Source organism: Aulonocara stuartgranti, assembly GCF_965226115.1.
Source record: "Aulonocara stuartgranti genome assembly, chromosome: 1".
Lineage (NCBI taxonomy): Eukaryota > Metazoa > Chordata > Actinopteri > Cichliformes > Cichlidae > Aulonocara > Aulonocara stuartgranti.
Window position 1 is genome coordinate 18,831,658 of NC_138939.1, and position 16,480 is coordinate 18,848,137.

Here is a 16,480-nt window from a genome sequence, read left to right on the forward strand (position 1 = left end):
ATCATTATTTAATTATTTAATCCTTTTTTAGACATCAAGTGTGCAGTGAATAGGTTTTTGCATTTTCTTTTATAGTTTGTGATAAAATGAACAAAAATACTTTAATAGACTTTAATATGTAAAGAAAACGAATCTCTTGAGCACTATGTAAGCAAAAAAAAATTTTAGTAAGTAAGTTTAAATTCATTTATTTAAAAAAAACTTAAAATACATATAAATAGGGCTAATGAGCCTGTTTTGGGTAATCCCCCATCTGCTGTTTGTTTGGATCCAGGTCAGCTAACTTTAGAAATTAGCATCACGCTGCCAGAGTCTATAAAAATATTAACCATCACTATCATTGCCAGTGTTACTACTGTCTGGGTAATGCGGGTTTAATGGTCCATGATAATAAAAAATGGTCTTTTGATTTAATGCACAGAAACACTGAATTTTGAGTCTCCATTCATGATAAAGCCAGGAGTTTGGGAGGGAGAAGGTTTGAATCCCCTCATGCGCCCCGCACTCAGTCCTCCCTAATTAGAACCAGAGCTTCTTACAGGAAGCAATCTTCCTGCCCGATGACATCACCGCTAAATCCATGCGTGAGTTGGGGGGTGACCTCAGCCTGTGGATTTGCTCGGGGTTTTTCAACACCCAAACAAATCCCAAGAAAAGCACCTTGTGATGACTTGAGTGTCTTTAGAGAGGATCGCGTGAACAGGTGGGTGGAGCTGAACCTTCACCTCCCAGCTCAACAGTGACGATTTCCAGCAATATCAAGCCTGTGAACTGTGAGTCACGGTCATTCATACGTTATAAATTAATGAACTCTTTTAGGCATTTTCTCTCCTTCAGAGTCAGTAGTGAGAGAAATTAGTTTGATGTATCCTGAATCAGCCAGAACTGGTGTGTGTGTCTGTGCCCATTTGTCCCTGCTTTCATGTGTTTTCCTCGCAACACTGCGATGTGTGTCTGGACTTGTTTTAAGATCTCTTCAAACACTTCTATCATGACCATTTTCCTTAAAGCATCAACTTGAAACAGTGCCAGATTTAAAGGGGTAACAACATGCAAAGCCAGTGTTTTGGATGAGTTTAAAAGGACTTCTGAGAAGAAAGGGGGATAAATAATAACAGTACTAAAAGCAAAAGCATAATAAAGGCCTAGTTTTCTTAAGGAAGTGGAAGCTTTCATCTTTCTATAACAGTAATGTTCTCAATGAGTCTACAGGCCTGTGTTTAGTCGAGCAAGCTTCGAGTGGCACACATGAAAGGCTCCAGTCAGGCTGTCCAGACCGGTCTCTTGCTAGAATATGGTATCTATTCTCGCCTCCTCCCCTCCTTTCTTCTTCTTCTTCTTCTTTCCTTTACCCCCCCCCCCCCCCCCCCCCCACGCCCCACCCCTCCTTCTCCTCCCCCGTGATAAAGGTAATGGGGAGCTGTGTGGCTTGCAGTGACAGTAAACCATGGTAAAATGGCTGTCAATGTTTTGCTCCCACCCACCCACCCACCCCTTTAGTTCTCCCCCGTCTGAGGCCCCCAGGGTTTAGGAAATGGAGCATTATTTTCCTGTTTCGACGTCACAAGCCAACCCCTCTGCAGCTGTTGCATGCTTTACAACTCTGTGTTTACAGGGGCTCCAGCTAAAGGTCCCCCTGCGCTAACACCCAAACTCTCACATTTCATAAATCAGCCGTTGTATTGCTGGCTGGATTTTGGATTCATGGATTTAAAAAAAAAATTCTTGCAATGTTGAGCCGTCACTCTCTCCACTCTAATGACTCCTTGTTTGTGTGCAAACCATGTGTGGGAACAGGTAAAATGAGCTTCCAGATGGCTTTGCTCTTCCAAAAGCCATAATTCACCTCACTGCCTGTAGACTCATTTAATCATCACAAAAACAAAAAGATTAGACGCCCGGGATTAAAACGTGTGGAAGAGAACAGGCTCGCCGCACTTATTTAAAGCCCTCATTTGATCGCCTTTGAATTACACACAATAAAACCCTGCTTAGAACAAAATTATTTTAGTTCCAGTTTGTCGGGGTTCCCCTGCAGAAAATCTGCATTTTTCTATGCCTGGAATTAAAACATTTTTTTTCTCCTCTCTTTCTAAATCCGCTCACACATTTGTTTGCCGTCCCACCCACTTCCCTTTATCTTTTCTATACCCACCTCCCCATCGACTCCCTTCCCCCCTCCTCGTCCTCTTCGCCTCAGCACTTAGAGGCTTAAGGGAGGGATGTACCACACGAGCCACTCCCTTCTTACAGCCACCCCTTCCCACAGTGTGGAATGGTACAATCCTGCTTTGCATAAGTTTCCTCTGAGTGGGTCTGTGTGTGTGTGTGAAGGCCAGTACTGAAAGAATTATTAGTCCCTTTTGAACGGTTTGGATGTATGTCTAGAGAGAAAGCTAGCGTGCCGCTGTACTATACCTTTATCACTTAAATTGTTAAAGCTATAATGTATTGCGCCTACCCTGTCCCTGGAATGGGCAGTAACTCTTTAATGTATTACTACAACGGAAAATCGGTGAGTAGTCTCTCTGGGAATGTGTGTGTGTCTGAGACAGAAGGGAGCTGTATAAAGTGTGGTTGCCTGTGTGTATGTATACGAGTGTATCCCTTTGACTGTCAGTCTGATTTTATGTGAAGTTTTTGCACTTATTGGTTTGAACTTTTAAAGCACTTTGTTCGCCTCCTTGCATGCAAGTGCAAGCGTCCGATGCTCCTCTGCCTCATTTTCCACTGCATCAGTTAAAGCTGTCACACAGTGCAATTAAAACAAGTGACTCAAACCTGCTTTGTACCACGTACAAGTAAATATTCCAGGTTAGACATATTTTAAAAAAGGAGGTTTTGCCCTTTTTTTTCCAAAGCATTTTCCTCTCATGCAGAGAATGAAGCAGAGCAGCAGAACGTTTTTTGCAGTCTTGAATTATTTTTACTGGCTGCTCGCTTCAACTCCGAGACTGGGTTGAAATAATAGCAAGTGGGAGTCTGGGAATGATTAAGGGAAAGAGGCTGCCTGTTGAGGTTAGACTTTCCTGTTTGCAGATTGAGCTCCAAGCACCAGTGTTGCTGTTATTCCATCTGTTTTTAATCACTTTAGCATTCTTGACGCCACAGGGAGCCTAATGTGATTTCTGAACTTTTCTGTAATGACTTCTTTGATTTTTGTTACTCTAAAAAGCTTTTCTCTGTGACTGCTTTTGTGTCAATACATACGTTAATTAAAGTGTGCTGCCCTCAGAACTTTGGAGTTTCCATAGTTTTTGTGTGTGTGTGTGTGTGTGTGTGTGTGTGTGTGTGTGTGTGTGTGGACTTGTAGGTGTAAAGACGAGCTATGCTTGAGGTGTTTTACTGTAAAAATCTAGTGGACTGATGAGTCTGTTCAAGGGCAGTCTAACAACGGGTGAAGTAGCTCTGCAGTGCATTTCAGTAATCCTTAAGTAATGATCCTGTCATAAGCAAATTACGCAGACAGATTTCCACCTGTCACTGCACGTGTTGTTTTTGCTGTTAGATAAAAAGGGCATTTGAAAGAGAAATGAAGAGGTTAGCTTTTTTATGGCATTGTATTTAAAAGGTCATGTTACTCATGCTTGTGTTTCAGCTTTCCTCATAACCCATTACGGCATTTCCCTTTTTGTTCTCGCTGCACAAAAGATGACTTTGATCTTTTTCATATTAAGTATTAACAGGCTTGTGTTACATTTGGTGATGGGGAGAAAATTGATAGCATGTGGACAGAATGGGCAAACTTTTATGATCAAAAGCACTTGTTAAATAACCACCAACAACTTTTTTTTTCTTTCTTTTTTTTTCTGTTTTGCTTGCAAGGAAAAAGAAGGATGGTGCTCATTCTTTGCACCAACTTCATCCACATTAATTTGTTATAATGCAGAGTTGCATAGCAGGCTCACCATCTGGAGCACTGGGAGAATTCACAGTGGGCCATTGGCTTGTGAGTTGGTGGCACGGTACCAATACAGATGGAGCAGCTCACTGAGCTTTCTTCCGTTGCCTATTAGTGGAAAAGAAAAAATTGAAGTGAAAGCCCTGCAGCGATTTTTTTTTTAGACCCCTTTTTGTTGTTGTTGTTGTTGCTGTTCTGGTGGTGGTTGTTGTTTTGCTTCACAGAAAGCTGTCCTTCACAAGTGGAAGGACATAAAATTAGACCAGAAAATAGCAAAAACGCTAATGTCACGACATGTTTTCTTTAAAGTGCCACATGCCTGTTGTTGTTGTTGTTGTTTTTGTGGTGCAACAGGTTGGATCCTGCTTTCTAGAAGCCTACATGGCGCATGTGTTTTCTGCACTGCAGTATGCATGCTTGACTAAATATCCAGGACAAAGTCAGAGTATTTGCATAAATTGTACGGCATACTGTGATTAGTCAGCAAAGTTGTGTTGATGCCAAAACCAAATTTTTGTGACATTACTGACTGGAAGGTATTTTTGTGCTTCTTGACGTTACATTTGGATGTAAGATTTAGCTGTTTAGCAGTTTATATGTTTTTATTAGATATGATATAATAGAATAAACATTATTATTCTCTTCAGATCTATCCATCTCCTTCAGTTGCTTTCTTTGCTTTCTTCTAGTCAAGAATTCAATTCTTTGAGGGCATTTAATGTTTATATTTCACTTAAATGTGAATTCACTGAAATTTTTATTTCTTCACATGCTCGTGTAAGCGTTTGGCTTCCACTGCTAACTCTTACAACATCAAAACGTCGTGCCACTAAAAGTTGGTCTTTGTGTTGGCTCAGTGTCACGGTTTTATGCATAAAAATACTGAAGCTTTTATTTTCCAAAAAACATTGGCAGATATCGCACACAAATGTCGAACAACGCCCCTCTAAGAGAGGAGACTGAGCTCAGCTTTAGTTTGAAGAGGCATCGATTCTTTCTAAGCCCTGCAAGTGTTTAAGATTTGGACTTGAAACAAAATGCCCCAGAGAGTTGGTTCGATTCCAAGTAAAGACATACCATATAAAACAGGACAAGCCATTAAGAGTGTGTTTGAACTCTTCTCTTTGAGGTTTTTGGCAATTAGACAGACTGATTCTTTCCTTACTTTTATTTATTTTTACATTTCCCTTCCCTTCCTGTTATTCTGTGATGTCCTTTGTGGTCGTCGACAGATTTTCTTTCAGCCTTTGATATTTTGATCGGTAAGGCGTGAACTTCAAACACAGGTACCGCAAGGCTGGGAGGCACATGGGAAGGTGTGGAGGATATATTCACCAAAATCAAGCTTCATAGATTATCATTAACTAAAAGTCATTGTTTTCTTTCATAATTTATGATTCATATTCAAATAATTAGTTGTAAATAAAAAAAGGTGCCACTGTAAGATTTGTCTTTTGTGTTGATTTTATTTAAGAAATAACGGCTGGTGCTCAAATAGCCAGTATAGGCGTGTGCTGGTGTGCTGATCCGTGTGAGTGACGGCTTTTAATTAATGGCCTTGTAAAAGGAAACCCAGGCGGGCCCTCTCCTCCATAGGCCTGGCGGAATGAGGCACCCGGTGTTTGGGATGGTTTATTAATGCTTTGACTGGTTAGCCCAGGGTAAAAAGGACAATTAGCATTATCCGCTGCCATATGCTGCCCATTGAGCGTCTGACAGAGGCGAAAGACAAAGCCCGGGTTCCCGTGTGAGGCTAACCTGAGATCTCTCTGGAACTTACTATCAACCCTGGTCACATGTGTAAGCCAGAAGACCCATGAGGGTTGCACCCCTCCCAGAGCACTTTAATTACACACCCAGACAACAGCGTGCGGGAGACCTGCTCACTCAGCAGAGTCTCGCTTAAGCTGCATTTTGATGTGATGTTCACGTGTATGTGCGAGCGTTTCAGCGCGAACACTTTGTTTGCCGTGCATATTTTCCATCAGCACCCCGTCATAAAAGAACTTAAGTAAGTAAACAACCTTTGTGGTCGTCATCACGTCCACGTGCATTAGGAACCAATTTGGAGGAGTGAGCTGTCAACATCTGAGTGTGAAATGAGGCCATTAAACGGCAGGTTTATCTTGCTGAGTGGGGACACAAGCTGGAAATGTGCAGGTGGAATCGAGCTGGCAGGTCTGGCTCTGATTAGTGTTACACGACAGTGGGGTCATCCAGTCCTGTCTGTGGGAGGGAGAATTTGTCCAAAACTTTTTCTCCCTGTTTCCCTCCTTTATGCTCTGCCTCGCTCCCTCGACCTCCATCTGGAGTGGATGAAGTCAGAGACCACATCACTGGTGTTTGGACTCCAGTCTTTTTGATCTCACCGCCCAGATTGGCACACACTCACAGCTGTACAACAGCGTGCTCATTGTGTCTCCTTTCCCCCGCTAGCTTGCAGGTAGAAGTATAAAGAAAGCAAAGCAGGCTCTTTTTGTAGCGCTTATTTGATTTCTGCCTCTCTGGGAATGCTGCAATTTGCCAGGCATTTAGTCTATGCATGTAAGCGGGTGTCATTATACTTCCATTAGAGGTTGAGTTGATCTGAAATGCAAATACTTCTGATAATCCACTCCCCCCGTCATGAGCTTGATTGCTTGCTAGTCATTAGAATGTGTGTATTTATAGTTGTAGGGCTGTTTCTGCAGTGGATGTGTGCGTGTGAGATCACATACTTGTATAGACCCTAATATGATTGTGCTTTGCATTTTTAGGAAGCGTGTTTACTTCACAGAAACTGATATAAGAGAGCTGAATGAGTTTGAACACCCTCATACCGTGTGACAGTCTTGGTGTTTCGGTTTCTTCTAATGACGATCATGTTCTCCTGGCAGGTGTACGCACCATCTCCAAACTCAGAAGACTTCAACAGAGATTCACCTTCGTACTCTTCTCCAAAACCCTCCAGCAGTATGTTTGCAAGCACTTTCTTCGGTAGGTTCAAAGCAAAGTCTCCATGTTTTGGATAGAATTACCATCTACTGCTTATTTTTTTAATACCCTTTTATTACACTGGTGTGTGTTGAGTTTGTGCACGATTAACCAGCAAGTATGAGAAGGATTAAACGCACTACTGTATATTCCATTCATGCTCATTTCTCATTATTTAGAAGGATAAGCAGGATAAGACCAAGTGAGCATTTCTGGGTTTTGGGTTTTTTTGCAATCCCAGCCATTGACCTCTGAGAAACACAGCTAATGTCAAGAAATCTAGCAGCCACCTCATCTCACCAACTCATAAACAAGGACAAACGTCATATTTAACAGCATAAACCAGATGAGTGCATTCTTTCGACTGTTTAAACTCCCATTAAGTCACAAAAACTTTGAGAACCTCTGGCCTAAATTAAAGTCAGTGTGGTATGTTTTCATCAAGTTATCACCTAGAACCTCAGTTTGTTCCATTAGTTTGCATTTTTATTTTTGTTTTCAGTTCATTTTAGTTTCCTGAGTGGGTTTGCTCTTTTCAGTTTTGTTTTTATTAGTTTCAGTAGTATTTTGAATTTATTGTTATTATAATGTGGGTGGCTTGTGTCAGAGATCAGATGTTCAATAGAAATTTAACACTTTATGTCATGCGTCACGAAAAAACCTGGTGTTTGTTAGGTTAACGCATTTGGCCAGACTGACAAAAAATAAAGTGAAAGAAAATTGCCTGATTTTGTTTATTTCAGTCAATTTTCTAAGCTCACAATGTATTTCAGATGACTGAAGTATTTTGTTTACACCTAGTTTTAGTTTTTTGTTTAGTTTTGTTAACAGTTATAACCTTGGCGGTTATCGTGAGCTCCAAAACCACTGAACCAAACATCTGTTTAATTTTGTAGTTTATATGTTGTCAGACAGATTGAGTTGTTAGATGTGTGCTCAGATTCTTTTCAGTGGGACTGACTCCCACACACACACACACACACACACACACACACACACACACACACACACACAAACACAAACGTCTTCTTGTTGCTCTTTAGCGTTTGTGTTATCTCAGCTGTGTTCAAGACAAGGATCGTGTTTCAGTCCCGAGAGGGAAAAAAACCTAAAAAGTGCTCTTTGGATGACCCCCAAGTTTTAAGGGTAAAGTTAGGGGGTTAGCCGTCTGTCTAACATGTTGTTTCCTTCAGTTCTAATCCATTGTGTGCTAAAGTGATATGTTTATTGGTTTTAGATGGTACCCACAGTTCGTCTGACCCGTGGAATTCGTCCAATGGCATCAGTCAGCCCGGCTACGGGGGAATACTCGCAGGATCTTCATCTCACATGCCACAGTCAGGAAACTACAGCAGCCTGCACTCACACGACCGTTTGGTAAGCTTCACAGCTCGGCCGGCAGCACTTAGGCTTTATGAATAAGTGATAGATGATTGCTAGTAAGTTTCTGTTTTGCCCTCACGTTTACATGAACGATCCAGTGTGTATTGTTGAACACGCAGGGCAAATAAATTCTGTTGAAGCCCTGGTTTTTGCTCTGCTCTCCCATAGCGCATCTTCCTCAGTTGGAGGGATCTGTGTGTGTCTTAAGTTGTTGTCTGGTTATTATCAGTGAAGACACCGCTGACCCTCTTTGTGTCAGCGTTTGATCTTTTTTCGTCCGCCTGCCTGCTTCACTTGGCAGGGCATCACAGGGAGGCTGCAGATGCTGCCTGCCCTCTCTTTATCTCTGTCCCTCCCCCGCTACACGAACTTTTACTGCGTGACAGCCTGGAAGACGTCAAAGGGCATTTTTAATTTCAAGAATAAATAAATAAGCTCTTTCTTTCTTTCTGTCTCACACAAACACATTTATGATTGAAAATAACACTTTTCTCTCTTCCCGATTTTCCAGAATTACCCCGCACACTCAGTCTCTCCAGACATCAATGCCAGTCTTCCTCCCATGTCCAGCTTCCACAGAAGCAACACCAGCACTTCACCATTCGTCACTGCGGCACACACCCCGTCCGTCACCTCGGCCGATGGGATCATGGGTACGTTCTTGTGTTAACAGTTCAGCTACCTGCTCAGGTTGGCTAATTACTGACACCGCAGTGTAATCATAGCTGAATGTTCATTCTGTGAAGGCACTGAGTCATGCAGGGGGACAGCTGCTTTGCGCACTGTAACCGCTCCACATTTGTCTGAGTTTGCGATTACAAAGCTTCGCTCTGTGTTTTTGTAGCTGCTGCAAATCGGGGGACTGCCACTGGAAGCTCGCAGACTGGAGATGCACTGGGCAAGGCTTTAGCCTCGGTGAGTTACGCTGTTATGTCTATGATGGAAAACGTTGCCTATCAATACTAAGTATTTTCCGAGTAGCGTCAGTGTTGCTTAAGGCATTTTGGTCAAGTTCAAAGAAGCTTTTGCATTTCTAGTCAAGTGTGAAACTCATGTCTGACTTCTTTAAGCCCTCGAGCTCAAATGGTTCTGATTTTTCTGCAAATCAAAGTAAAAATACCCCCCCCCCCCCCCCCCCCCCCTTTTAATTTATTTAAAAAAAAATTTTTTTTAGTGTTTTGTCTCCAAAGAAGGTGACCTCCGTAATCATGCAGGGAATTAAATGCTATACTGACCGCTGATTAAAACAGCCCAGAGGACAAGTTTATAGTTGTTTTTTTGTCTTTTGTTTTTTTGGCCTAAGCCTGGATAATTGTGGGCTTAAACTAAGAGTATTCAAGAAAGGCAACTGTACATTAAAAAATACTCCTAAAGCCAATGGATTACACTTCAGGGACATCCTGTAATGGTTCAGTCCTTTAGGTTGTTTATAGTGTTATGTGTCCGAAGTGGACTCACAGATAAACGTCACTATTTGAATTGCATGATGAAAATGATGACGTACATGTGCATTTATGTAAACGTTTTTGTGACACAACAGACACTTTTTATCCTAAACCCTTCCCTTGTTTCCTCAGCAACAATATTTGCTGTTTCCATTTACGCACTGGATGTATTTTTGCTTTGGATTTCAAACCTATGATCCTCGATATTTCAGCTAAATTTTCAAATGGTGTTTAACATGTTGCACAAACATGAAAGCAGCGTTTTAATTTTACACACAGCACGAGCTGTTCGTGTAAGAGGAATATTTCTTAGGAGTGTGAATCCAAAATATGAGAATTTGGGCATGGTAATAACAAATTAAGTCCTTTATATTTGCAGACTCAATTCTATTAGCATGACAAAGCTGGAGTGAAATGGACACGGTTGGACTAGGGTGGGGGTGGGTGCATGGATCAGGGGTGCACAGGGGAGTTTATAACTGCTGTGGCTCAACTCCATGGGCCCCCCTTTATAGAGCTTTTGTTCTCGGCCCTTTTAAATTGGCCGTGCTTATTGGCCCAATGCCGCCTGCGGGAGCGTAACTGATGATGAGGCGGAGCTTCATTTATTCCAGTAAAATGAGCCATGTTTCACTTTGAATGCAGCGTTATTAGCCGGTGAGTGAAAAGAATAGAAAGTCATATATTGTCGGGTCAGAAGTCACGGTTGTAAACAGCTGTCGAGAAACTAAGAAAAATTTGGAGATTTGTCTTGAGTTTTATTGGTTTCCAACGCAGAGATAACCGCGCTATTAATCCTCCTTAGTTTTTCACTGAATTGCATGTCTGGGAGTGAAAATGCTGAGCAGAGAGAAGCTCTCTGCTCTCTGAGTGTCGCGGGGCATAAATACTCATTCTTCCCTTCAGACAACGGCCGATCCTCCTCCACATTCAGCGCCACACACTTCAGTGAAGCCTCTATCCTGATACTCCAAGCTGATTGAAAAACTAAAGCCCTGAGATCAAGATTGAATAAGGAGATTATTAGTAATGAGTGCATTCTATCATCCCCACAGAAGTTGAACGCTTTCCTTCAAGCTCAATTTGATCTTAACTTGGAGGAGAAATCTCTGTGGATCTGTTGTTTTTTCTCTGCTAATTAGTCAGGATCCACCGTAATACCCTGACTTCTCCGAGGCATGTTCCATTATGGCACAAATATCCTCTTATTAAAGAGGAAAAGGGAAAAAAAATCAGGGACGTGTTTGTGCTTTAATCCAGCATTTGTTTAAACAAATGAAATCCCTGTGAAAGTTCTGAAGACATAATCTCCTCGTTCCCTTGTGATTGACACGTCATCCTAAAACTCAGTGACCTCAGCGTGACCTATCCGAGGATGGCACGACGAAAACTGCCAGTATTGCAGCAATGAAACCAAAGTAATTCAATTGTAACTATTTGTCCTCTTTAAATAGACTATGAGGTTTAAAAAGAAGCAAGAAAAAACAACATTTGAATATGACGGGGTTTTGATATATGGCTCAGAGTATAATCTCTGGCTACAGCCTGAATTGTGCCCCTTGAGATTTCCTGTTGTTGGCTTAACGGGGTTTCCAGGTTGGGCGTCTGCACACTGGAAAAACTGGACACCTATAAGCAGAGAGTCTGTATACGAGTGAAAATAAAGTGTGCTCCTTTAAAACAGCCTCGTTTCCTAAAAAGGTTAAAAAACAAATGAAATTTGAGAGTGCGTTTAAACGATTAATTTAATTGAAAATAGTGCAACGACCTCATTGAAACATTTGAAACAGAAAGTTGGTGGCTTTCGGACTTTGGCTAATTTTCCATTTGATGTTAGGAACTTGATTTGGAAAGCCGGAAAAGCATGTTTACTTTACTGTTTTTATAGAAGGGTGGTGTACATTGGTAAACACGCTCCTGCTTCAAATTCATCTTATTTTTATTTTTTATTTTTTTTATCTATCCTGTCTCTCCTGATGTCTTCCTCTCTGCCTCTGCAGATTTACTCACCTGACCACACTAGCAGTAGTTTTCCATCCAATCCGTCGACACCTGTGGGTTCTCCTTCACCTCTAACAGCCACAGCAGGTGCAGCCTCAGCAGGTACAGTGGTGACTGCTGCTGGCACCCCGTCTGGAAGGCCAGGTAGGTCACCAGCCTGTGGATTTTAATCTCATAAACACTGTCTGCACACATATACTAGATACCAGCAGAAACCGCTTCATAAAGGCTTTTTTTCCCCAGGTAAAGTGCCGGTAACTCACTCAATGGCTATTTCTTTCCTAGAATAGCCAAGCTAATTATCAGGCTTTCATGAATATGTGCCCTATTTTAACTGTGGAAGTGCAATAACCCACACAAAAAGGCAGGTCTTTAGGCTGCCTCCAGCTGTGCTTTCTGATTCATGTAGTATAAAAAGGCTGGCTGAAACTGAAGTGGGAGGCAAATGAAAGAGTTTGATTAATAAACCGAGTCTTGTTCACTCAGTGTTGTCATCCCTCCTAAACAGCTGTGCTAACGACAGGTAGGCTTCTCCAGGAAAGTGTGTTATTATGTGGACGCTGGAGTTATTGTCACAGCTAATTTTTCTGCTTTATCTCACATGATTAGCCAAAACATCATACAGTAACTGTGACCGTGTCTGCACCGTCATGCATCTTAGGAATAAAAGAGGAAGTAATGAATTTGAAGGTCTGTATTTTATGTAATAGTCACAGCTCTGCTTGTACTGGTCAGTGAATATAGGGCCCTGTGACTTCAATTAATTACTTTTACTCTGTGCTGCATTAGTCGGATTAATTAAAGCCTAAGTAGAGTGAATTGTGAAGAGTTTCCCTAAAACTTAATTTAATACCCCCTTTTAGCTTTAGAGCATCTCTAATCATTTGGTCGTCATTCTCCGTGCTTTATCTGAGTCGGGGCAGTTAATGCCATTTCTACATGAATCCATCCTAAAAGAAAGCTTAGTTTAGTCTGGGATAAGGCTGAACATCCACTGAATTGACAGCCACGATGAGTATTTAAAACTGAAGAAACGCGAGAATTAATTTTCAAGCGAAAATGTTCCAAGGAAGTTTAATCTCAAGCAAATAGAAGAGATGCCTCATGCCAGATTTATCTGCTGGCTGTGCTCTTTCTGCGGTCCACGAGCACAAAAGTGACACCATTTATACTGAAAGCATGAAATCTGTGTTACAAGTTTATTCTTCACCTGCATCTGCGTCAGGGGCTTTATTTTTGTGGCTGAGGCAGCCGCTCCGCATTGACTCCCGGTGACATCACAGAGAAGTTTTGGCTCTCAGCTTTTTAGGAGGCACTTTGCTCGAGCTCGGGAGTTTAAATGCAGCCAAGAAGTACCTTCAGAATTACGTGTAGTTTATTTTTTCTGCTGTCATTTCCTTTAAGTGATAGAAATTTATGGACAAACTGTGGAATGACTGCGGCTCTTGGGGCGGCGAAGGGTTTTAAGTTATTGAAAAGCTTTTCATATTTGCAGAACTGCATTTATGGCTTATAATAGCAGCTCATACTATTCATTCTACTTTTAGTAAAACAGTTTCAGGAGTAGATTTATTGTTATATAATCCTGCTTTCCCAGACAAGTGTTTTTGTAGTTAGATTTTTTTTTTTTGGGGGGGGGGGGATGGGACGACCAGTTTCCCTCTGAATTGTAATTATTTTCTGCAACAAATTCAGAGAACAAAAGCAGGAAAGTAGTAAGGAAATCAGGGCGGCCCCATCAAGGGGATCCTGTTTGTAGTACACAGTACTTTTAAGTACCGGAAAAGAGATGTAGACGAAGAAAATGGTCCGTCAGATATGTTGACAGAGGCGGGAGACCAATGGAAAGAGAATGAGAGGGGGGGACAGTGAGGGAAAGCCCAGTGTGTTGTTTTAACGGGCAGTTGTGTCATGTGTGGTAATGGAGTGGCGACAGCTGTCTCTACGTATGCCCCCCTCTTCCTCAGCTGTTGCCCTGCCCCATGGACAGCTGTTCCCCCAGCACACACACGCATACACACACGCAGACCAGGCGGCAAAATGCCCCATTTATTCACCAGTGAGTGAAGGAAGGTGGCTGTGACTCAGCTGATCAGAGTGGCGGTGATGTGTCTGTTGACCTATTTCCAGTACAGCGCGCTGCACCTGAAAACTGCAACAATATGACAAGCTGAAAAAACAGTTCAGTGTTTTATTGAATGAAGAAAATCCATATTATATAGATATATATCTATATAATATATAAAGCACTGCTGCCAAATATGTCATGTGGAATTATGGGGAAAAGATATAGTTTTACTAATTATTCGTCCTTAATGTGCCTCCAGGCTTAGAAAAAGAACGATACTCTGAAAGTAGCCCAAAATTTGGCTAGTTGTTGATGTAAGTTTCCAAATCCATTCATCATTGGGACTGCACCAATATACAGCACATTACTCAAGGCTGGTTTGTTCAATTAGCCTTCTCTGGTGCACTTGGGGACCAGAGCTTCAGTCTAATTTTTCATAGCCGCCAGCCAGCAGAGGCTTATGTGAAGTTCCTGTCTCACTCACCTGGGAGAAAGCTGAGGCAGAACAGAGACTTTTTCATTTCCTCCTCCAAAGTCACTTTTAATAGTCTGTTAATTAAAGTCGGCTTTTCCAAGGCTGTGTGTGAGTGTGTGTGCAGAAACATGAAAACTCATAAGACCACAGAAGAGTTGTTAGACATTTCATTGGGATGATTTAATGGAAGTTCCCTGAGCGTGAAAGGTGTGATTTTTCTAGTGTTTGTCAAAAATATACATCAGCTGCATTTTTACCACTTTTAACCCCTTAAAGCCAAGTGTGTCATATCTACTGCAAGAGGTTTTGAGGCTTCTGCATCATCAGTGTGATTGTTTTTTCCCCCCCCTGAAAAATCTGAAAAAATACATTTTTAAGAAATAATTGCAAGACTGTCAAATGTAGCAAATATGATACATATTAAAACTCACACATGCAAATTAATATACATAAACACAATGTTCTAGAAGTTATTTCATGGTTTAGGCTTTAAAGGATTTAATAGCTAAGTTATTTGTGTACTTGTTCTGACAACATCGGTCTGATTTTGTAAAACTGAGAAATAAAAACGCTGCGTCACCCCGCTCAGCACGCTATAGCTTTGAAATGATGTAAATTAAGCTTTAAATTAAGAATAAAAAACCATCAGCGTTCCTCAGGCTCCTCTGCCTTTATCATGGGGTTTTCATTGCTGGTTATTTTAGCAAAATGAATTTCTAGAATCATGCGAAATGACTGATAGCAGAAACAAAGTCTCCTTGTGTGGATCACGCAGCAGTGCGCACCATTTACAAGGATGTGGGCTGGGTTTAGCATCCTAACACTATAATAGACACCAGAAGAGCTTGGAAAGACTACGGACACCCTATCCTACTCTGTAAATAACCTGGAAAGGTTCATTACTGTCAAAGTCCATTAAGGTTATTTGATTGCAGTATAATGCATTGCCTCTTGTTGCACATGGCTGGCACTACTTGGATAATTGCGACTCCAAAAAGGAAAGAAAGAAATGTTGTACTGTAGCTGGAAATGTGATGAGCAGATGTGGATTCCTCTTCTTTAATTTACACCAGATCAAATCAGCTTGATTTGCTTTCCTGTACTGGCCGGTAGATTAAATTTTTGGCTCAGATAAACATGCAAAAACTCACTGTGCCAAAGGTAAATTATAATCTCTCTCCCAGTGCAGAGTGTCTTAGATATCTCTGTATTTAGATCATATGATTAAAATGCACTGGTCTTTATTTAGAGCAGAATTAGATTTGACTTTATGGGACACATTAGTGGAATATTCAGGCTCATATATTTACAGATGTAAATTATATAAAGATGATTGACTTTAGTGCTACCACATCACCAGTCAAAGATGCTTTAAACTGACTAAAAGTTAAAGAAAAAGAAAGCCCATGTAATTATTTCTTTCACCAAAAGCCTGCATGAAGATCAGGTACTAAAACAGTCAGCAACGGTGCACTTTTGATTACTGGTTCCTGATGTTTTTGCACGTTTCTGGAATAAAATTAAAACATGCGTGAAAACTAGTCCTGAGCGTGATATTTTTCACTGCTCACATTGTTCTCATAGCCATGGTTATTAATGTGCAGATGCAGCGTTCATTTCAGGGTGGAAGTGGGTGTTAGTCAAACCCTGCGCTGGCTCATGTGTCAGGATGCAGTCCAGCCATCAGGAAGTGATGCAGTTAAGCTCTGAAAGATAAAAATACCTCTCATAGAACAACAAGAGACCAGAAAATCAGGATGTCAGTGTGTTATGACTGCATGTTATTGTGTTTGTCAGTGAATGATTTTTTTGTGTCGGCGTACCAGGATGAGGCTTTTGGCCAAAACTGAATCAGATAATTGTTAACACTGACCTTCACTTTGTCTCTCCTCAGGTACCAACCAGTGGCCCCGTGTTGGTGGGCAGACCCCCTCCTCCCCAAATTATGAGAACTCCCTTCACTCACTGGTAAGCTCTCTGCCCGCCTCCATCATTCAGTGAGAGGAGGATATGATGGATGCTCGCTTTAGATAAGCTGCCCATGAAGGACTGAGCTAGCATTACAGTGAGATTCCTGTCTGACAAATGTTTTGCTGAGGAAGGTGGGGGTAGAGGGATAACCAAACTGAACAATACCTGTCCCTTGGGGCATGCCATCTGTCCTCCACTCTGTGGATGACAGTTGGGGGATGGGATGGGTTTAGTTATGGGGGCTGGTGTGGGGGTGGCAGCTG

General features: G+C 41.6%; 1 protein-coding gene across 5 annotated transcripts in view; it reads left to right on the plus strand.

Annotated features, from left to right (window-relative positions):
- Positions 1-16,480, plus strand: part of tcf12 (transcription factor 12) — an 86,823-nt gene that overhangs the window by 59,469 nt on the left and 10,874 nt on the right. For all 5 annotated transcript variants that reach the window (XM_082511727.1, XM_082511729.1, XM_082511728.1 and 2 more), the window contains exons 9-14: positions 6,778-6,877; positions 8,112-8,251; positions 8,769-8,910; positions 9,102-9,172; positions 11,703-11,847; positions 16,141-16,214. In XM_082511727.1, coding sequence (XP_082367853.1) covers positions 6,778-6,877; positions 8,112-8,251; positions 8,769-8,910; positions 9,102-9,172; positions 11,703-11,847; positions 16,141-16,214 — 672 coding nt within the window. The remainder of the gene's footprint in view (positions 1-6,777; positions 6,878-8,111; positions 8,252-8,768; positions 8,911-9,101; positions 9,173-11,702; positions 11,848-16,140; positions 16,215-16,480) is intronic.